The sequence below is a fragment of the Dipodomys ordii genome, unplaced genomic scaffold (assembly GCF_000151885.1).
Source record: "Dipodomys ordii isolate 6190 unplaced genomic scaffold, Dord_2.0 Scaffold68, whole genome shotgun sequence".
Classification (NCBI taxonomy): Eukaryota; Metazoa; Chordata; class Mammalia; order Rodentia; family Heteromyidae; genus Dipodomys; species Dipodomys ordii.
This window is the reverse complement of record NW_012267284.1, coordinates 4546221-4568716: the sequence shown is the minus strand read 5'-3', so window position 1 is coordinate 4568716 and position 22496 is coordinate 4546221. Positions and strand designations below refer to the sequence as shown.

General features: G+C 55.8%; 2 protein-coding genes across 3 annotated transcripts in view; one reads left to right on the top strand and one right to left on the bottom strand.

The window, feature by feature from the left end:
- The window catches only part of Tnrc18 (trinucleotide repeat containing 18), a 79473-nt gene extending 70740 nt beyond the window's left edge, over window positions 1–8733 (top strand). Inside the window, exons 22-27 of the mRNA XM_013023387.1 lie at window positions 2277–2393; window positions 3619–3783; window positions 4267–5594; window positions 7497–7733; window positions 7821–7895; window positions 8240–8733. Of these exons, the coding sequence (XP_012878841.1) occupies window positions 2277–2393; window positions 3619–3783; window positions 4267–5594; window positions 7497–7733; window positions 7821–7895; window positions 8240–8446 (2129 nt within the window). The 3' untranslated portion in view covers window positions 8447–8733. The remainder of the gene's footprint in view (window positions 1–2276; window positions 2394–3618; window positions 3784–4266; window positions 5595–7496; window positions 7734–7820; window positions 7896–8239) is intronic.
- A 2828-nt stretch (window positions 8734–11561) lies between these two features.
- Slc29a4 (solute carrier family 29 (equilibrative nucleoside transporter), member 4) lies at window positions 11562–21852 on the bottom strand. Of its 2 annotated transcripts, none has more exons than XM_013023470.1 (10): window positions 21681–21852; window positions 19695–19826; window positions 18283–18396; window positions 17735–17863; window positions 17305–17379; window positions 15054–15298; window positions 13917–14058; window positions 13637–13824; window positions 12555–12795; window positions 11562–11786 (listed from the first exon to the last, which is right to left on the bottom strand). In XM_013023470.1, the coding sequence occupies exons 1-10, from the start codon at window positions 21850–21852 to the stop codon at window positions 11650–11652; spliced, it is 1575 nt and encodes a 524-aa protein (XP_012878924.1). In that variant the 3' UTR covers window positions 11562–11649. The 2 variants fall into 2 exon arrangements, with proteins under 2 accessions (XP_012878924.1, XP_012878925.1); XM_013023471.1 differs by having other exon boundaries at window positions 17305–17374; window positions 17735–17826.
- Window positions 21853–22496: the final 644 nt, after the last annotated feature.

Genomic DNA, 22496 nt, shown 5'->3' with positions numbered 1-22496 from the left:
CCACTTCCGTCTTTTTTCTTTTTGCTTATGTGGTGCTGAGGAATCGAACCCAGGGCCTCATGCATGCAAGGCAAGCGCTCTACCACTGAGCCACCTTCCCAGCATCCAGATGGACTCTTAACTGCCTCACTCTTAGACTTTGGCTGACTCACATAAAGTGACAGGGTTTTTTTTCTGAATGTCCAGATCCAGAAACAGTCTATTTACTTGCTTGCCCACAGCGGCAGGACTGTGGTCCTGCTGAGTAGGAAGGTACTTGTACATTTCAGCACGTCCTGTCTAGAGAATGGCTAGCACTCCAAGTGTCCACACCGAAGTCTTAGTTACTCTGGTGAGGCTGAAGTTAAGGTTGCCTACAGCATCCGGTCTGTAGGTGTCTGCCTCAGTCCAAGCCTTAAGATGTTCGGCTGGAATGATGTGTTTCCCATCTATCAGTCAGTCCTGTTAATGGGACAGATTTTCTCTAGGATTGCAGTCTCCTGGATCTTGCTGTCCTGGGAGGGGAGGAGAGGTAGCTGCTCTTCAAGCTGTGCTCAGCAGCCTGAACTACTTTTGCTCAAGGCTAGCCCTCTACCACTTGAGCCACAGCACCACTACTGGCTTTTTCTGTGTATGTGGTACTGAGGAATCAAACCCAAGGCTTCATGCATGCTAGGTAAGCACTCTACCACTAAGCCACATTCCCAGCCCCTAACTTGAGCTTTTTTTTTTTTTCGGTTGGTCATGGGGCTTGAACTCTGGACCAGGGCACTGTCCCCTCAGTTCTTCAGCTCAAGGCGGGCACTCTACCACTTGAGCCACAGTGCCACTTCTGGTTTTCTGGTGGTTTATTGGAGATAAGAGTCTCATGGACGGGCTGGCTTTGAACTGTAATCCTCAGATCTCAGCCTCTTTAGTAGCTAGGATTACAGGCATGAGCCACCAGCTTCTGTCTTACCTTTATTCTTTAGAGGCAGTTGAGGGTATAAATTCTCAATTAGAGATCATTTTCTCTCACACTTCACCCTGTTGTCACTTCAGCCTTATTCACCTTCTAATGTTGGAGACGGTTCACTTCCATTCTCACTCTCAAATCTTTGATTTGTCTCTGGAAACATTCGGGAACTTCTCTTACACCTAGATCTGAAATTTTCTCTCTCTCCTTCCCTCCCTTTTTCTCTTTCCTTTCCTTCTTTCCTTCCCTTCCCTTCCCTCCCCTCCCCTCCCTTCTTCTCCCTTCCCCTCCCCTCCCCTCCCCTCTCCTCTCCTCTCCCTTCCCTTCCCTTTATCCTTCCCCTCCCTTCCTCCTACCCCTTCCCCCCTCCCCCTTTCCACCCCTTCCCTCTTTCCTCTTTCCCTTTCTTTTTTCTTTTCCTTTTCCTTGATGTATATCCCAGGCTGATCACAAACTCAGCTCTCCCATCTTGCCCTTCCAAGTATCTAAGATTACAGGCATGTGTCAACCACACCCTGTGAATTTCTAAAGTTTCTACTATCATTTTCTTAAAAATCCCCAAGACTTCCTTTCTTCATTCCTTAAGAGGGAAGTGTTTTCACTCCATCAACACATGGCAAAATCTCCCCAAGGACTTTCCCTTTACTTCTGCATCTGTCTTCAGTGCATGTCAGTTCTGCACTGAATGTTTCTTTTGCTGCCGGCCACCCTGGCATGTGTGGTGGGCACTGGAGCGACCTTGACAGGCCCCTGGGAGTACGGCGCAGTGCGCAGCCATGTGACCACCTGTGGTAGGGACGCTATATATGGGGGACCCCTCCCCTCAGTCACTTCCTCAGGGGACATAGGCTTACATGTGCATGCAGGAGTGGGGTCCCGTTTACCTTGGCTGTGGGGGAGCCAGCTCCTCCCTGTGCTCAGCCCAGAGCTCAACAGCCCTCCAGGTTCATGCTACTCCACCTGACACTGCAGTGTTGGGGTCCCCTTGGTGGCGTCTTTGTTGATATGGCCAGGAATAGGACAAAACAGCAAGGGCACGGCCCAAGTTAGTTCCAGTGTGTCCATCCAGACTCTGTCCGCCCTCTTCCTCCTCCTCCCCCTCCTCCTCCTCCTCCCCCCCCCCCCTCAGAACTGACAGCCTGTGGCACCTGACGCTGTGCTGGGAGGGCTTAGGCTTGAGCAGAGAGGGGTATGCCATTTCCAGCACCCCAGGTCTCAGCACCCCAAGCCTGGGTGGCCCCCTGTCCACCTCTGCCCTACTGTGTGTACAGATCCGTGCACTGTCATTGTGCCTTGGTCACAGGCTGGTGGCCTGTCCCCTCTGACCTGCCTTCTTCCACAGGGTTGCTGGACCTGGAAGATGACGGAGACCTGATCACCGTGGAGTTTGATGACGGAGACACGGGCAGGATCCCACTCTCCCACATCCGCCTCCTGCCGCCAGACTACAAGATCCAGTGTGAGTGATGGGGTCCCCCAGCTGGCTGGCTGACCGCTTGGTCGCCTGATGCCCTCCCCTGCTTCTGGGTTCTTGATTGTGCTGTTTGCATCAGAACCCACGGGAGACAGTAGAGAATGGACAGGAACCCCATAGCAGTCTGGGGTGGTCAGCTTTGGGGGCTCGCAGTGATCCTTGAGGGCAGCCACAGGCCCAGCTGGTCTGGGCCAAGGGAGGCTACCCCAATGTTACTAAAGTTTTATTGTATTATTATTGGGGTTTGGACTCAGGGCTTGCATTTGCTAGATAGGTGCTTTACCACTTAAGCCATGCCTCCAGTCCTGTGTTAGTTGTTTTTCATATAGAGTCTCACATTTTTTGCCTGGGCCAGCCTATGATGACCTACCTCCTCTCCCTACATAGCTGGAATGTCAAAGTGTATACCACCGTGCCTAGCTTGTTTTTGAGATACAGTCTCACTAACTTGGCCTAGGATGACCTTAGAGGTAATTTCTCTGCCTCCCTTGTAGCTGGGATTACAGGCATCCATGACCATGCCTGCCCTTAGTCAAGTGTTATTTTTAAAGGGCTGGGGATGTGGTCAAGTGCTTAGCTATAATGCGCAGGACTGCAGGGGGGAAAAAGTGTATTTATCCATAGCTTCAAGTTTTGTATGGCATGGCCTTTTTTTTTTTTTTTTTTTGAGTCCGGTCATGGGGCCTGAACTCTGGGCCTGGGCGCTGTCCCCCAGCTCTTCAGCACAAGGCTAGTTCTACTACTTGAGCCATAGGGCCACTTCCGGCTTTTTTTCTTTTTGCTTATATGGTGCTAGGGAATCGAACCCAGGGCCTCATGCATGCAAGGCAAGCGCTCTACCACTGAGCCACCTTCCCAGCCCCATGACATGGCCTTCTTGACGTGGCCTGTGAGGATGGAACTGCTGTCTCCTTTGCCCAGTGGTGCACCTGGGGCTCAGAGGTTAATGAGTCTCCAGAAGCAGAGCCAGCATGGCCCACATTGTGCCTGACTAATAACATGCTCGGTCTTGTGCACTTCCTAAGTGGACCGCTGAGCTCAGGCCGGCCCCTGCGTCCAGCTGTTCAGCTTCCCAGCTGCAGTAACCATCATCCAGGGTCTGTGCCCCCCCCTGGGATGCACAGCTCCAAGTTGCCATTCTGGATGCTGGCCTGGGAGCTAGGCCTGGGAAACTCGGGCCTGAGTTGTCTGCCCTGTGCTCCCCCTGCAGGTGCGGAGCCCTCCCCTGCCCTTCTGGTGCCCAGCGCCAAGCGCCGCAGCCGCAAAACCAGCAAGGACACCAGGGAGGCCAAAGAGGGCGCCGGGACGGGCTCGGAGGAGCCAGGAGCTAAGGCGCGAGGGCGCGGGCGGAAACCCAGTGCCAAGGCCAAGAGTGGTGAGCTGGCCCAGGCCTGGGGCGTTCAGGTGATCAGCCCCCATCTCTGTGGAGCTGCGCCCCACTGGCCGCTTCTGCTCTGGCTGCCCAGGGAGGCGAGCAGAGCTGCAGGCTAGAGCTGGGGTTTGGCCCCGTGAGTCACTCAAGAATCCAGAGAAAGGTGCCAGGACCATCACAGCACCTACTTTGGGGCCAGTATATATGGGATGGCTGCTACAGCAGAGCTGCTCAGCCCCCACACAGCACAACACCCAAATCCCACCAGGGGGTCATCAGGGTTTTCTTCTGGGGATTGAACTCGCAGTCAACTACTAGAGCATGATTTGACCTTGGCTCGCCTCAAACCACAATCCTCCTATCTCTGCCTCCCAAATAGCTAGGATTAAAGTTGTGCATCACCACACCTGTCTACAACCAGAGCTTTCCCAGCTTCTCTTCCACCAGGACGGCCCTGCCAGCCATCTGTTCTCTTCTCTCTTCTAGACAGAGCGGCTGCCCTGGAGGAGGGGACTCCCAAGGAGGAAGGCCCCAGCACCCCCTTGGCCCTGGAGCCAATCAACACCCCAAGCTCCAAGAAGAGTGCCCCAGAACCTGTGGACAAGCGGGCCAAGGCCCCGAAGGCTCGCCCACCACCTCCGCAGCCCAGCCCTGCTCCGCCCACCTTTGCCAGTTGCCCAGCTCCTGAGCCCTTTGGAGAGCTGCCGGCACCTGCCGCAGCCCTGGCCCCGGCTCCGCTGGTTACCATGCCCGCCACCCGCCCAAAGCCCAAAAAGACTCGCGCTACCGAGGAGTCGGGCACCAAGGGCCCCCGGAGGCCAGGGGAGGAGGCCAAGCTGCTCGTCAAACTGGACCACGAGGGGGTCACGTCCCCTAAAAGCAAGAAGGCCAAAGAGGCCCTGCTTCTGCGGGAAGACCCGGGGTCTGGGGCCTGGCAGGAGCCCAAGGGCCTGCTAAGCCTGGCCAGCTATACCCCAGCAGCAGGCAGTGGAGAGCCCAAGGCGGCCTGGCCCAAAGCCCTGGAGGGGGACCTCACCCAAGAGCCCGGGCCAGGGCTCCCCCTGGAGGACCCTCAGACTCCCAAGAGCCCAGACAAGACCCAGGCTGAGCAGGATGGGGCTGAGGAGTCAGAGACAAACAGCAGCAGCAGCAGCAGCAGCAGTAGCAGCAGCAGCAGCAGCGGCAGCAGCTCAGAGACAGAGGGCGAAGAGGATGGAGACAAAACTGGGGAGGAGGGCCGGGGCGCCGGGGGCCGGCACTGCAGCGCATCCAGCTCCAGAGCCTCCTCCCCAGCCTCGTCCTCCTCCTCGTCCTCATCTTCATCTTCTTCCTCCTCCTCCTCTTCATCCTCCTCTTCCTCTTCCTCTTCTTCCTCCTCCTCCTCTTCCTCCTCCTCTTCGTCCTCTTCGTCGTCCTCCTCCTCCTCTTCCTCTTCCTCCTCCACCACAGACGAGGACTCATCCTGCAGCTCAGATGACGAGGCGGCGCCTGTGCCCTCAGCCAGCCCCTCCACCCCGCCCACCCTGCCCACCAAGGTGGCCAAGCCAGCCAACAAGGCCCGCTCTTCGGCCCACTCCCCGGGCAAGAAGGCACCTGCTGCCCAGCCCCCCGTCCCACCACCCCAGCCCTCGCCACCCAAGGCCCAGGCTGGGGCTGGGGCCAAGAGCCGACCCAAGAAGAGAGAGGGCGTCCACCTGCCCACCACCAAGGAGCTGGCCAAGCGCCAGCGCCTGCCATCTGTAGAGAACAGGCCCAAGATTGCCGCCTTCTTACCCGCCCGGCAGCTCTGGAAGTGGTTCGGCAAGCCCACCCAGGTGACGGCTCGGGCTCCAGGGTGCTGTCCCTGCCAGACCTCCCCTCATAGCCACTCGGGGTGCGGGAAGCTGATGGCTTTAGAGGCCATCCTCCCCTTGCTAAGGCTTGCTAGCTGAAGCCCAGGGTCCAGTCTCGGCCAGCCCACCCTCAGCTAACAGCTCAGTAGGGCCTAAAAGGCAGTTTTGGAGGGCTGGGGTTGTGATCCCCACACCCTGACAATTGGGGGGTTGGCCTTCCGAGGAGCCCTGCCCGCCATGTAGGGCTGTCTGTTCCCACACACTTAATGCATACTCACGTGTGTGTTCGCGGTGCACTCCCACACGTGGGTTTGTAAAATGAACCAATATGGTGTGTGTGAGTGGCTACCCTGGTTTGCCCTGGCACCTAGAGTTTTCATCATACAATCTGTTTTGGGGAGCTAGGCCTTTTTTTTTTTTTTTTTGGTTCAAGTCCTGGGGGCTAGAGTTAAGGCCCGGGCGCTGTCCTGGCTTTTTTTTTTTCCCCCTAAGGCTGGTACTCTACCACTTGAGCCACAGCTCCACGTAGGGCTTTTTGTTGTTTAATTGGAAATAGGGGTTTTGCAGACATTCCATGACCCTCAGATCTCAGCCTCCTGAGTAGATAGGATTTATAGGCATAAGCCACTGGCACTTGGTATTTTAGCCTCACACCGTTCAAGGTGCTGTAAGTTGGAGCTGGGCAGTGAGTAGCAGTGTCCAGAATGCTGGACACTGGCTTTGTAATGGCGCCAGCATCTGCCTATGTGAGGCAGAGGGACACGGGGCTCTGTCCACACTTGATGAGCTGGGCCTGCGCAGTATAGCTTATGCCTCATGCCCTGCCTCTCCTGGATCTCACTCCCATGCCCACAATTGAGGGTTGCAGGCAGCCAGCCTGGCTTTGGAGGGTGCTGGCACCCAGTGAGGGACAGTACTGGGCCCCTGCCAGCCTGCAGTGAACGTGTGCCCATCAGGCCTGGAACAGCGGACTCTGCTGGTCCCAGTAAGAGTCCTGCAGAATCCTGCTGATAATTCCCAGGACAGGGAGGTGAAGTCCCCCTTAGCTACAGAGCCCCTTGATGCTCGCAGAGCTCCACACGTCAGCGAGGTAAAAGGAGTATGCTGATTAGCTTTTTGTCTATAAACAAAATCTATGACAGGCCGGGCACTGGTGGCTCACACCTGTAATCCTAGCTACTTGGGAGGCTGAGAGCTGAGGATCATGATTCAAAGCCAGCCTGGGCAGGAAAGTCCATGAGACTCTTATCTCCAATAAACTACCCGAAAACCGGAAGTGACTCTGTGGCTCAAGTGGTAGAGCACTTGCCTTGAGCTCAAGAGCTGAGGGACACAGTGCCCCGGCCCAGAGTTCAAACCCCATGACCCACAGAAACAAACAAAAAAAACCTTTGACATAATCAATAAGGGGAAAAAAGGTTTAATTTTACTTTCAGTTTTGGAGATTTCAGTCCATGGTTATTTGGGTCTGTTACTTTGGATTTCTGCTCTACCAGTCTGTCTCACCTCAGTGTTTGGGAAAGAGAAGGGAAAAGACCAAGGTCCCTCCCCTCCCAAGGACATGCCCACAATGACATACTTCACGCCCCAATGATTGATTTCCTCCCACTAGGCCCTGCCTCTTAAAGATTCCACCGCTTGCCAGTGAGGTCACCTGCTAGCATCCAAGCTTTGGGGACACATTCTAGACCCAAACTTTTAACAAGGGATTTCTCCAGTTGGAGCCAAGACAACACTCCCCTCCCCTCCCCTCCCCTCCCCTCCCCCCCTTCCCCACAGACTCCCCTGCATGGCATACAGTGGCCAGGAGTTGGGTTCCAGGAGGCCACGGCTCCCTGGGCTGGGCCTGGCCGCTGACTGGCACCCCTCCCCTCCCCCTCTCAGCGGCGCGGCATGAAGGGCAAGGCCCGCAAGCTGTTCTACAAGGCCATCGTCCGTGGCAAGGAGATGATCCGCATCGGGGACTGTGCTGTGTTCCTGTCAGCCGGCCGGCCCAACCTGCCCTACATCGGCCGCATCCAGAGCATGTGGGAGTCATGGGGCAACAACATGGTGGTTCGTGTCAAGTGGTTCTACCACCCTGAGGAGACCAGCCCAGGCAAGCAGTTCCACGAGGGCCAGGTGAGTGTCCACCGCCGGGGATGCTTTGGGGTCACAGCGAGGCAGGGCCTGTGCCCACCCGTCCCTGTCACCCCTTCCCACCCCCAGCACTGGGACCAGAAGTCTAGCCGCAGCCTCCCCACGGCCTTGCGGGCCTCCAGCCAGAGGAAGGACTTCATGGAGGTAGGAAGGCAACACGGGGCGGGGCGGGGTGGCTTCTCCCTTCAGCCTGACCCATGCTGGCCCCATCACTGAGCAACCTAGTGGCCACGCTGTCCCCGCCTGCATCTCTTTGTCTCTTGCTGTCTGTCCATTCTTCTCCTCCATCCCGTCTGCCCTGTGCTGTGATCCTCTGGATCTTCGCTGCGCTGTCTCTCTGGCAGTTCCTCTTCGTTTCCCTTGGTCTGTCTGCCTCCTGGTACCCCTCCTCTCTGGGTCTCTGGGTCAGGTCCCTGTGGCTCAGGATGGGACAGGGTTTTCCCCCTCCTCGGCCCCACGCCCACCTCCATGACCCCCTCCCACGGCAGCGCGCCCTGTACCAGTCCTCACACGTGGACGAGAACGACGTGCAGACGGTGTCGCACAAGTGCCTAGTGGTGGGCCTGGAGCAGTATGAGCAGATGGTCAAGACCAAGAAGTACCAGGACGGCGAGGGCCTGTACTACCTGGCGGGCACCTATGAGCCCACCACCGGCATGATCTTCTCCACGGACGGCGTGCCCGTGCTCTGCTGAGCATGCCCGGCCCTGCCGTGCACACCCGACCAGGTGTGCATGTGGACGCCCGGCGAGTGTGTACATGTGTGTGCCCGTATGCATGCACGCGTGTGCACATGTGCACACGACCCCTCGGCGCCCCCATGGGGTTAGGTATGGCTCGGGGTGGCCCTGGCCAGGACAGGTCCTGGCTTCCCTTGGGCACCCTGTTCACACTTGGCGGGACCCCACCCCTACTCCCTTACCCCTCCACCCCTGCCTGTGCAGACTGACGTGGTGGGGGGCAGACTTCTGAGGAATTGAACAGACATTCACAATGGGGTTCGTTCACCCTCTGCATGGAGCTTACCCCAGGGGCCCTCAGCATGGGTTGGGGGTCCCCCCAATGCCAGCCAGACTCAGTGACTATGCCAGGCATCCGGGCGCCTGCCATGCCCTTCTCCATGCTCTCAGGACAGCTTGGACTTGGGGAACAAGCCAGGGGGAGGGCAGCCCAGAAGTGTCACCCGGTGCCAGACCTTCACACTACAAGAACCCCCCTCCCCCCCAAATGGTGCTGAACCCTGCGCCCGGCCACGTCCAGCCCCTCCCACCAGAGGGGCGCTCTTACCTGTACAGTTTTATTGTACCAAGAGACTCACCCGTCCTTGTATCATACACCTTTAAATGGAGTCGACTTTTTAATTATATATATAAAGATAAATATATATAAATATATATAAACTTTTTAAAACTGTGAAAAAATAGCTATGAAATTATAAAAGAAAAAAAAAGCAAACACATTCTGACGTGCAGAATATTATTTTTTATTTCCTGTTAGATTGTGAGTGTCTAGCACCCGGCTTCACCGCCACCCTCAACCCTTAGCACCCTGCCCTGCCCATGTGTACTGTATGCACCCCGAGATGGAGAAAGGAGAGAGGGAAAGGGGAGCCCGAGCCCAGCCCCTGCTCGGCCCAAAAGCACTTAACTAGCCCTGCGCCTTCTGGACCCCGAAGGCGTCCAGCAGACAATCTAGAGGAAAGGAAAAGCCAGACTTTGGTTTTTTTTCTTTTTTGGGGGGGGGAGGGGACTATTGTTTGCGTTTTTTAAGTTTCTTTTCGAATTTTGTTTGTTGGCAAAAATTCTGTGTGATCTTTTTCATAAAAAAAAAAAAAAGATTTAATTGGAAAACTACTGTTGCTTGGCGTGATTTATTCCAGGTCCAGGGGTGGTTGGTTTCATTTTGGGCACGGCCAGCCATTTCAGGCACTTGGGGGCAGAGGTAGCCTGGGAGCCGAGTCCTGTGGCCCCTGTGTGTGTGACTTAAGTCAGAGTTTATTTTAAGTTTAGGACAATGAGGGCTGGGAATGTGGCTTAGTAGTAGAGTGCTTGCCTCGCATGTGATTCCTCAGTGCCACATAAACGAAAAAGCCGGAAGTGGTGCTGTGGCTCAAGTGGTAGAGGGCCAGCATTGGTCAAAAGAAGCTCTGGGACAGTGCCCAGGCCGAGTTCAAGCCCTAGAACTGCCTCCTCCCCCCCCCCCCAAAAAAAAAAGATACTGCTGTCAGGCTTTCCAGCGGCACAGCTCACATTTCAGGCGTGGTGTGTCCACAAACATAAAAGTGTATAGGTAAGATCACCCTCTCGCTCTGGCTGTATACATGATGCCCTGACTTCAAACTCCAGAATTGTAGGAAAATAAAAAAGACCAGAAAGGGTTCCACACACCTGTCCCATACCTGGGGTATCACACACACAGCCTGAGCGGGCCTGGGCCTGGCTGGGCTGGGATATCACACACACAGCCTGAGCGGGCCTGGGCCTGGCTGGCTGGGCAGAAGTCCTGCAGCTGGGAAGGGGCTTCAGTTCTGGCCCCCAATCTGGAGTTGGGGACCGGTGATGGCAAACTTAAGCCAACCCGGGCTTGTAGAAGAGGTCCAGGAAATCAAGCATTTGCTCAGAGCACTGAGTTGCAGAAAAAACACTCACAGCAGGGCCAGCCTACCTGCCCCAACCTGGAGGCTCAGTACACTGCTGCGCCTGGTGGTGGTCTCCAGCGTTGCCCTTGGTCTTGCCCCCACCCACCCCCTCAGGGTGATTGCTTCAGGCCCAGTCGCTCTCACACCTTCCAAAGGACAAATACCACAATCCTGCTGCTTGGGGATGCTTGAGGCTCAGAACGAGGCAGGAATCTGACCAGACTACACAAGTCATCCACACACAGCTGAAGGCTGAGGTTTCCAGGGCAGACACCGATCTGACCCACCCCCAATGAACCCTGCCCAGCCTTTGAGGCCCCCTCCCGCCCCCCAGGCTGCCCATGCTAACTGACCCACTAGCTGCTCTCAGAGATGTGGCCTGGTGCTGCAGAACCTCCACCCCCCCCACCCCATGTGGTAGGGCCCCCTACCATTTCCAGCCCCCCACAAACACTCCTGGAGAGACAGCGGCGGCGGGCAGTCTGTCTGCCGTCATCTTTAATGGCTAGTGCGCTAGGAGACACGCAGGTGGACAGGAGGCAGCACTGCTGGGGGTGGGGAGGGTGTTGGGGTCCCTTGGGAGGCTGTGTTTGGCAGGACACTGGGGAGCCAGCCTGGCTGTCCTGTGTCTGCAGGCCATCCCCACAGGGCAGACTTGAGGTGTCCCCTCTCCTGGACCACAAGTGGGTCCAGAGGAGCCAGAGGGGCCCCCACTGAGCCCTGCATCCCTCTGTGGGTAGATGGGGGTGACTGCAGCGTGGGGTGGACACTTGAAGCCAGTGTCCATACACCCTCCCCCCAGGGGCTGTTGCAGCTAGAGTAAATGGGACTAAGAACAGGATGCAGGGGGGCCCAAGAGTTGCCAGACTGAGGCCCCCCCCCCACCTTGCATCTCGAGCCAACCCTGGGGCACTCACATTGATGAAGGAGGCACTAAGCTTATGGTTGGCCGTCCTGGCTGGGGGCGGCTGAGTGCTGACCTGGCTAGGGCGAAAGCCACTGGACAGCGGGGGGGAGGAGGGGGCGTGAGACAGGACATGGGACACAGACCATGGGGGGGGGGGCGCACAGAGCCCCGCTCCAGGCCGGAGAGGATGGCTGGGCCCAGGCAGGTGCCATCACTGGCATATGAGGCCGGGGGTGTCCCCCGCAGGCACTGAGGCAGGGGCGGGAGGGGAGCCCCAGGCCTCGGGGAGGGGAGGCCCTCATCGAGCCCCGAGGCTCCCCCGCCAGGAGCTTCGGGCAGGTGCAGCGTTGGGCTCAGGGCCCGGTGGGGACGGAGCCGTTGGTGGTGTGGAAGCAGCTGCTGTGCGCTTCGCGGGTCAGACTGTAGGTGCAGTAGGCCACGGCAGAGCCCAGCGTCAACCCCGACATGTACGACACCGTCATGGTGTTCCCTGTGGACAAGACTGGCCTTAAGGTGGAGACCAGGGGTGGCCCCAGAATGCTCCAGCGCCCCTCCAGCAGTCAAGACGGACCCCAACACCAGCACATGCTCCCATCTCTGTGGAAGCCTTGTCCTGTCCTGGACCTACCTGGGCACTGGTGCTCACGGTGAGATCCCACCCTCCCCTGTTCCCACCCCTTCACCCCAGGAACACAAATATGCTCCTGGGCCTCAGGTGACCCCCTCCAACCTGAGGTGCACCCTTGGCATCCTCAACCACCCTCCAGCTCGTGGATCCCAAGTCACCTCCTCAGTGAGGCCTTCCGGGATTTTAGACTTTCATTCTATTGCTTCCATTTCTCAGATTCGTGTTTCCCTACCCCTATGGGAAGGTTTAAACTCAGTACCTCAGGCTTGCTTGTCTCTGCTCACTCAGCCACAACTTAACTCGAGCCTGGCATTTTGCTAGCTCATTGGAGACATACTCTTGCAGACTTTTCTGCCCAGACTGCCCTCAAAATGCAATCCTCTACATCTCAGCCTCCTGAGTAGCTAAGATTACAGGTGTGAACCACCAGCACCTAGCTGAAATAAGAGTGTCTGCATGAGATGGCTAACAGCTGTCTGCACATCTACAACCTTCCTGGTGTCAGCTTGATCCCCAGAACCAAATACACTTTGAAGCAGACTGCCCTCTGGCTTCTCCTGGCCTCAGTCCCTTCCCCCCCCCACACACCCCCACTGGGGGAAGACTGCACTGTGGGGGCAGCCGCCTTACCTGCCAGCTCCCGCTGCTTGGGGCTCACTTTGCCAGCTGCCAAGATCATGGGCACACTGCCGAAGTAGCCATTGCTAATGCCCATGAGCAGTGAGAAGACGCAGGGCCAGGCCGGGTGGCGGAGGGCTGGCATGCCGCTGGGGTACACGCACAGGATGAAGAGGGGGATGAAGACCACACGCAGGCAGGAGCAGGCCAGCAGGTGTGTGCCCCGCCAGTCCACAGGCAGAGCTGCCAGGATCTGCAGGGAGCCGGGCCTGTGGGTTCCCTGCCTGGCAGCCCAAATCTCATTATAACAGCCAGACTTGACCGCTGGCTAGGCAGGGGCTCTACTGTGTGAGTCACGGCCCCAGCCACAAACCACGCCCCAATAGGTAACCACGCCCCTGTCAGGTAAAGCCACACCCCCAGCCCATTTTGCTGTAATTTTTCAGATAGTCTCTCATGTTTGCCCACCTTGGCCTTGAACCACATTCATCCTTCCTATGGCTCTCACACTTGGCTGGGATTATAGTCATGAACCACCCCTACCCTTGCTAGGTGGAGCCTGGGCTTTCTTTGATTAATAAAGGCACCAAGGCCTGAGTCTCAATGCTTCAAGAAGCAGTAGAACATCAGGATTAGGATTCAGACCCAGGAACTCAGTCAGCCTTGCTGTCTCTGGTCACACTGACTCACTTCCTGGACCCCCTCAGCTGTGTGCCTCTGGGAAAATAGCTGCACCTCTCTGAGCCACATGCTCATCACCCATTAAGACAAGAACCATTCTGCATGAATCCTTGTACTAGATTCTTCTGGGCTTCTGGCTCCAGCCTTGTCTGCCCAGGCAGCAGAGGATGTGTTGTCCACTTAGCCATTTCAGGGTGCTCCCCAACTCACTCTGCTCCCGGTCTCTCTGTTGGCCCACATCAACCCAGGGAGCCATGACGCTGAAAAAGGGGCGGGGGGGGGCTGAACCTGGCAGATGCAGGTCTGGGGACCAGGCCTGGGGACAGTTCCATGGCCTGGCTGCCACTCTCTCCACGGGGGACCTGCATGTGTGCTCAGCCTGGGTGGTTCAAGGCCTCCCCGGGGCGGCTCACCTTGCCCACGAAGTCAGACAGGTTGAACACAGCCATGACCAGGATGGGCAGCCACTCGCCCAGCACGCAGTGGCGGATCTCGGACTCCAGGCCGGGGAAGAGGCACAGCGTGATGAAGTAGGTCACGGCGATGGATAGCATGTCAGCCCAGATGACCCGTGCCACCACGTACCGGTGCAACAGCAGGGCTGGGGGGCGGGGGCAAAGGGGGGAGGGGGACGTGTGGGTGGGTCAGAGGGCAGAGTCTGTGGGGGAGGGCCATGCCCAGGGTTCCCCTCACCTCTGAAGGTGGGCCAGCTGCGCTTGGCTCGGGGCCGGGGCACATCAAAACGCACGTAGGCTCCACTGCTGCCCCCTGATGGCTCATGGGCTGGGCTGTCCTTTGGGGACCCACTGGTGGTCAGGGCTGGGGCTTGGTGTTCCTGGAGAGAGGGACAGAAAGGAGCCAAGTTTGGTGGTGGGATGGATGGGGGGCAAGGCCCAGCATCCCAAGCCCAGGAGAAGAACAGCACATTGAGGTTGGCACACAACTGGCGCCTACTATGTGCAGACACCTTCTCCATCCTTATCAAGATTTCACGCCTGTCATCCTAGCTACTCAAGAGGGTGGCATCTGAGGATCACGGTAAAGAGCCAGCCCAGGCAGGAAAATTGGTGAGACTCATCTCCAATAAACTACTTAGAAAAAGCGGCAGAGCGCTAGCCTTCAGAAAACGAATCCCAGGAACAGCACCCAGGCCCAGAGTTCAAGCTCCAGGACTGGAAAAACAAAAATGAAACTTCTGAGACAGCCCATTCCATCTGGTGACCCCCATCCTGCTTCACGCCCCACTAAGCACCGGCCACTCAAACTGCCTCCTTCCAGCACCCTGCTCCCCAGCTGTCCCTACACTACTCCAGCCCCTAAGCTTTGCATTCATATTTCTTCCACCCATGCTGTCTGTGTCTTCCCCTCCAGGTGACCATCACAGGTTCACTGCGCTGATAGGGACACCTGTCCTGGCTCCCTCCACAAGCTCAAGTGCTTCTGCTCTTCAGGTACCCTTAGGGCCCTGGGGGGGGTGGGGGAACCATTCAGTCTGCTGCCACCAGAGGGCGCCCCAGCCCGTCCTGAGGAAGCTAAGCCTTGTTCCGTCGGTCCCGACCCACCCCATGGAGGGAGGAGCAAATAGCAAGGCCACCCCCAGGCAGAGTTGTCTGCGGAGGACCCTCCAGGTGAGCTCTGACCCTGCAAGGGAGGAGTCACAGGATGGATCCTGGTTTCCTGGCTGGCTGTGATGTCTGGTCTGATGGACCGTCCACATCCCTGAGCCCAGCCGGGCTGTCCCAACAAGATGGGAACTTTACCTACAGGACCTGGGGAGTTCTGCAGCGGGCAGGAGCCTGTGGTGGGACCCAGCGGCCCGGGCACACTCACCAAGTGGACGTCCCCGGTGACCACGTCGTGGTGCACACGGTAGCCAGCCCGGGCACGACGGCTGTCCCTCGGCCTCGACGTGTGGTAGAGCACGAAGCGGCTCCGCCGCACCAGCAGGTGCAGCAGGAAGCAGAGCAGCTCCAGACCCACCGAAACCAGGAAGAAGATGAGCGTGCTGGCGCGCTCGTCCGACAGCAGCAGCTTGGTGAGGATGCGGCTCAGGGAGATCATCACCCCCGCCGTGCCTGGGGGCGGCACGGGGCCCAGGGCAAAAAGGGCCTCAGGCCTCGCTCTGCCCTGCCCATGAGCGGACCCTTTTTATCCCGCCCAATGCCCCAGCCCCCAGCATGTCCAATGTCCCCCTCCTCCCAGGCCCCGCCCCTCCAGCATGTCCAATGCCTCAGCCCCGCCTCCCCAGGCCCCGCCCCCCCAACATGTCCAATACCCCATCTTCCCAGGCCCCGCCCCCTCCAGCATGTCCAATGTCTCAGCCCCGTCTCCCAAGGCCCCGCCCCCTCCAGCATGTCCAGTGCCCCACCTCCTTCCAGGCCCCGCCCACCGGCCTGTAAAATGCTTCACTTCCACCAGGCTCTGCCCACCTCAGCATGCCCAATGCCCCCCATTCCCCAGACTCACCTCATCCAGCCCTATGCAGATTCATCTTGTCCCTCCAGCCCTCCCCGCTCCCCAAGGATCCTGCCTCAAGGATCCTGCCTTTGCTCCTTCCTGCCTCAGACCCCTCAGCTCTCCCACTCCAGCCACACATCTGGTCTCCCCAACTCCAGACTTTCTGGCCTCCCTGGTCTTCTCATCCACCCTCCAAGAGCTGCCCTCAGGGCTGTGCACACACATACAGCCCCGGCTCCCACCACAGTCTGCTGAGCACCCAGCATCATCTTACCCAAAGGACCCAGTAGGGATCTAGGCACCTGGGGCTTAGTGGGGGAGGGGGGGAAACTGAGGAAGAAAGGTATAGGATGCAAGCTGGGGCAGAGGAGCTGCCAGGGAGCTGGTAGGAGCCATGTGCCCCAGTTCCAGGTGCTGGCAGGGAGCAAGGAGACTGGTCCGGAAGGCTGCAGTCAGTAGGTGGAGTTTTATATAAATTCAGCCACTAGGTAGCAGGGAACAGGACCAGGTTACAGACCCTGGGGGAGGTGGGGCGGGGAGCAGGGCTCTGAACAAATCTTTCTTTCTTTTTTTTTTGGGGGGGGTCTGGTCGTGGGGCCTGAACTCGGCCTGAGCGTTGTCCCTCAGCTCTTCAGCTCAAGGCTAGCGCTCTACCACTTGAGTCACAGCGCCACCTCCAGCTTTTTTTCTTTTTGCTTATGTGGTGCTGAGGAATGGAACCCAGGGCCTCATGCATGCAAGGCAAGCGCTCTACCACTGAGCCACCTTCCCAGCCCTGAACAAATCTTTCTTGAGAGGTTCTGGCTATATAACCCCTCACCCCAAATCAGCATGCTAGAACCATCTTGGAGGGTCAGCTTCACTCATTCCCACAAAATCTACCAGCAAAATGACCAGTGGAGCCTCCAGGAACCATAACCCTGTCATTCATTGCTCTATGGACATCTGGTTGACCTTAGCACTAAGCTGTAGAATGTGGCAAAAGGGGAACAAAGGATAGCTACCCATGCCAGCCCTGGCTTGGGTCCACTTCCAGCCTGGCACTTCTGAGCATGGGGCCTTGATGTCTTCTTGGGCTAAGAAACAGGGTGGGAGGATAAGAGGCCAGGAGCTGGAGCAAAAGGGACAGACTAGGGAGTCTGAAGGTCCACAGGACATGGAGGAGGCCTATCTGGATTGCTGGGAAATTTTAGAACAGGGGGTGGGGGTGGTTGAGTGAAGAGAACTGTTCAGGAAGGGGTGACTGAGAGGTGGCCTCGTGGCGTGGGAGAAGTGGGCTGGAGAGGCCTTCCTCAAGCGTGTGTGTGTGTGTGTGTGTGTGTGTGTGTGTGTGTACACCAAGCAGGAGAGTCTGATGACGTTATAGGTGTGTATATGTCCCCAACAGACACACATAGACACTGTACACCACACCAGCCTCCTAGGCCACCATGACATTCCTGGGACACACATGGTCCTCACCCCCCAAAATGGCCCACACTTGTCTCTTGGATCTGAGAGTCCACCCAGGGGCAGAGGGAGTTCCCCAGGCCTATGTGCCCAGCACTGTGTCTGTGCATGGCACATCACGGCGGAGTCCCCAGCCCACAGCAGCTGTGGATCCCTCGGGGGCCTCAATACTCACTCTCCCCGGTCATCACTCCCTGCGTGTACCTCTTGGGCAGCAACCCCGTGTACCCATAGAAGCTTGATTGCTGCACTTAAGAGAGAGGAGGGAAACTGTGAGACACCATTTATCATCTGTCCATCAGCAAAAAAAAACCCAGATATTGAGGCTGATGCTTTAATGGCCCTGAGGTTGGACAAACCTGACCGGCCTGTCCCTTGAATGGTGACCACACCTATAATCACCCAGGCACTCAGGAGGCTAAAGCGGAAGGATCTTGAGTTCAAGGCCAGCCTGGGCTACATCAGGAGAACTATCCACCAAGCCAAGAGTAATGAGGTGGGACAGACCGGGCCTTGAAGGCTGACAGATCTGAGCTCAGGATGCTGCTTCCACTTAATGTGCACTGGGTCTCTGGCTACCCTGTGTGCTCCCCTCCCCTCCCTACCTGTACAGCCGAAGGCCACGGTGCCCACGGCAGCCAGATTGATGGCGTAGGCCTGGTCGTGAGAGAAGAGCTGAAGCCACACATCACAGATGCTGATAAAGAGCAGAGGCCCCAAGGCTAGGAGGTAGCCTGTGGGAAGATGCTGTGAGGGGTCAGGGTAGTCTTGGGGGACTCCTGATCGCCCCCCCCCGCCAACCACTCGTGCAGTCAGGTCTCTGTCTAGGGTTCTCTCTGCCCTTCCCCTTTTATCTGGGCAAACCAGGGCCCCCCCCCCCGAAGGTCTAGGGAACAATCTGGAGGGCTTCCTAGAGGAGGGGGCTTTGTAGTGGAGTTCACCACAAACAGCACCCTGGGCAAAGGAAGCCGGGGAGTAACATGGAGTCACATGATACTGGCATGTAGGGGATCCTTCTATCCTCCCAATGTAGAAGCCATGATACTCCTAGGAAATATGTCCTTCCCCCCCCACCTTTTTTTTTAACAGGCATGGAGGGTAAGACTGGGAAACTCGAAGCCAAGAGGTGCTGTTTACAGGCAGCCTGACATACCTGTGGTGATCCTCGTGTGCAGACTCAGCCCCTCCACCACCACATTGTTCAGAAGCACGGCTGCCAGTGCCACCAGGATGTAGGTGAGGCTCATGTCAAACACGATGGAGGTCCCTGGGGCGCCAAGGAGCAGGTGTCAGAGCCCCTACCTCTAGGCCATCTCTGCAGGAGCTCCCCTTTCCCTCCCCCAAGGGGCTGCTGCCCAGAGCATCTTTGTGTGTGTGTGTGTGTGTGTGATGGTCCTGAGGCTTGAACTCAGGGCCTGAGCTCTATCCCTTAGACATTTTTACTCAAAGCTGGCACAGCTCTACCCCTTGAACCACAGCTCTAATTCTAATTCTGTTTTTTGTTTGTTTTGGTGCTTAACTGGAGATAAAAGTCTGACTTCTCTCAATATTCAATTCTTGAGTATTTCAAACCTTGATCCTCAGATCTCAGCTTCCTAAGTAGTTAGGATTACAGCTGTGAGCCATTGGTGCCTGGCAAGAGTATTTGTACTTTTCTGGTCTTTTCCTTTCTCTTTTCTTTTCTTCTCCTTCCTTCCTTCTGTCCTTCCTTCCTCTCTCCTTCCATCCCTCCCCCCTCTTCCTCTCTTTTTCTTCTTTCTTTGTACTGGGGATGGAACCCAGGGCCTTTTGCCTTTGAGACCTCAGGCTCTACTGTTTAAGCCAAACCCCCATTTTTCAGTGCTTTTTTTTTAAAAATAAATTACCATACATTATACGGGGAGGAAATTTCATTGTGACATTTCCAAAAATAATTTTAGGAGTTTTCATTGTTCTATTTCTCTTTTCTTTTCTCTTCTTTTTTTTTTTCTGGTTCTAGGGCTCAAACTCTGGGCCTAGGTACTGTCCCTGAGCTTCTTTTGCTCAAGGCTAGTGCTCTGCCCCTTGAACCACAGTGCCACTTCTGGCTTTTTCTGAGTTTACTGGAGATAAGAGTCTTACAGACTTTCCTGCCTAGGCTGGCTTTGACCCACAATCCTTTGATCCCAGCCTCCTGAGTAGCTAGGATTACAGGCGTGAGCCACCCACGCCTGGCTCATTGTTTACTTTCAGTACAGGCCAACATTCCATCTTCATTTTTCCCTATTGGTGAGCCCCACCAGCCCCTTAACACCCACTCCTTCAAAGGGCCTGTTTCTCTTTCCCAATCCCCAACACTCTATGGATCCACAACTTTCTTTGAGATTCTTTATGTTGTTTTCATTCATAGTTACAATGCATTTCAAAATTAGGATGCTTTTGACACAGTCTTGCTAATTTTCTCTGGGCTGGTCTCAAACTTATGATTCTCCTATGCAAGGATGACAGGTGTGGGCCATAGCCCCTGACTAAGGAAGGAGTGGATGTGTGTGTAAGAAGAGTTCCATGCCTGGGTTTGGGCATGGGCAGAATGTGCTAGGGGCCCACCTGGGTACTTGTGGTGCAGATAATCAACATCGGTGATGAAACTGTTGTAGGGCAACAGGAAACCTACACCAGCCAGCAGCATGGCGAAGTAGATGGCATGGTAGCGATCCTCTGGCACTGGTTCTTCCACCACTAAACCAAGACACCAGGAGAGAGATGGCCACTCAGGCCACGGCCGTGGTACCCCATAGCCAGTGTCCATCATGAGGTTCACAGCTGCCTGTATGACTGTCTTGTGCCAGAACTGGGACTTGAACTCAGGGACTTCCACTCTTATTTGGTTTTTTTCCTCTTAAGTCTGGTGTTCTACCACTTGAACCACATAGTTCCACTTCTAGCGTTTTATTGGTTAGTTGGAGATAAGAGTTGGGGATTTGGGGGGGCTGGGAAGGTGGCTCAGGGGTAGAGTGCTTGCCTCTCATGCATGAGGCCCTGGGTTCGATTCCTCAGCACCACATAAACAGAAAAGGCTGGAAGAAAAAAAGAAAGAAAGAAAAAAAAAATAAAAGGCTGGAAGAGGCACTATGGCGCTAGCCTTGAACTGAAGAGCTCAGGGACAGCACCCAGGCCCAGAGTTCAAGCCCCACAACCAACCAAAAAAAAAAAAGAGAGAGAGAGAGAGAGTAGGGAATTTTTTTTTCTTGGACTGGCTTTGAACTTTGATCCTTAGACTCAGCTTTCTAAGTAGCTAGGATTACAGGCATAGACAACTGGTTCCTGGGATAAACTTCCTTCCTTCCTTTCTTTTTCTTTTCTTTCTTTCTTTTTTTTTTTGGTCAGTCACAGGGCTTGAACTCTGGGCCTGGGCGCTGTCCCTCAGCTCTTCAGCTCAAGGCAAGTGCTCTACCACTTGGGCCACAGCACCACTTCTGGTTTTCTGGTGGCTTGCCACTTCTGGTTTTCTGGTGGCTTATCGGAGATAAGAGTCTCATGGACTCTCCCGCCCAGGCTGGCTTTGAACCATGATCCTCATATCTCAGCCTCCTGAGTAGATAAGATTACAGGCTTGAGCCACCAGTGCCCAGCTTGGATATATATGTATATATATATATATATATATGTATCTATATATATATATGTATCTATCTATATATATGTATCTATATATATATAGATGTATATAGGGTTATAAGAAATTGGCTTATCAGCGGGTGCCAGTGTCTTACACCTGTAATCCTAGCTACTCAAGAGGCTGACATCTGAGAATTGCAGTTCAAAGCCATCCCAGGGAGAAAAGTCCCCAAGAGACTTATCTCCAATTAACAACTCAAAAACCAGAAGTGGTGCTGTGGCTCAAGTAGTGGACTTAAGCAAAAAGAGACGCAGGGACAGTGCTCGGGCCTTGAGTTCAAGCCCTATAACCCACCAAAAATAAACAAAACAAAACACCCTATAACCCTATCTATCTATCCATCCATCCATCCATCCTTCTATCTATCTATATCCATCTATCTATCTGTTGATTTTGTCTCTCTAGTTGAACCTGTCTGATCCAGTCACCCTCACCCTGGCAATCACAGTTAAAATCACTGCTACTCCTGTGGTCTGGGATGACCTCTTGCTGCCCCTGAAGGCCTCATGGCTTAACCTAACTCCATCCCTCCTCTACCTGGGAGCAGAGACTCATCCTAACCCAATGTGGGGCTTGATCTGCACAACCTCTACTGTCCATGTACAAAGATGGGGACCCCTGCAAACGAGCTTGCTGGTTCCCCGTACACGCCCCTCTCACCTCCCCAGAGACAGGGAAGCGCAGGTGAAGACACAGCCTCCATAGCCCAGACCCATGAATGCGGATGGCGACCAGCATGGGGTCAGGCCCTGCACTGGACCTGTGTGTCACTACAGAAGGCAAGACCCATCCTGATGGGCTCTGCACAGCTGCATTGCCGTCCTGAGGCCCCACTGCTCCCCTCGGGTTGACTGGAGCCTTCTGGCCAGTCCCGGCTCCGGGATACTCACCCAGCAGGTCCATCCCCCACTCACCTGAATCCATGAATGTGGACACACCCCTGGCCCTGACGCCCTGGTCCTGAGCGGCCTCTGCTGCAGTGGCCTCCAGCTGGAAGCTGTCAAAGCTGAAGCTGGTCACCACACTCCGGTCAGGTGTGGCCAACTCATGGGGCTCCTTGAGGCGCTGGCTCCCTATGGAGCCCATGGCAACCCACGCTCTAGGGAAAAAAGAGGCGGGTGAGGAGGCCAGACAAGGGGACATGTCAACCCCTGGCCAAGTGTCTTCCCCTTTTGATATTCTTTACAAGGGGTGATGGCAGTTTGCTCATTGCTATGCAAATGGGGTGGGAAGTATAGCCCCAGGAGCCACGGTGGGTGGCCAGCATGGAAATGGTGACCTTGGGCAGAGGCAACACAGACTTGGTGAGCAATGAGAAACAGGTTTTATTATGAAGCACAAGGAAATGAATGTATACCTGCATCTCTGTGAGGAAGCGGCAGGTTTTCATTCATTTTCCAGTCAAAGACAATGGGGGTTTTGGAGTGATTTTGTCCCACCTTGGTCTCCCAGGTAGAAAGTAGTGGAGCCCCCTCATCCCAACCCAAGTCTGTGTGAGACTCGGCCATGATGGCCCTCAGTTCTGGGGCCAAATACTAAGAGTTCAGTGATCTATATTGGAGAGACCCCACTGTAGGGGTTACCCTCTGCCTGAATGGGGAGGGCTCTACCTTCACCTCTTAAAACTTATTTTTCAGTCATGCTGGGTACTGGTGGGCCACACTTGTAATCCTAGCTACTCAGGAGGCTGAGATCTGAGGATCTGCCAACTCTGACAGGAAAATCTGTGA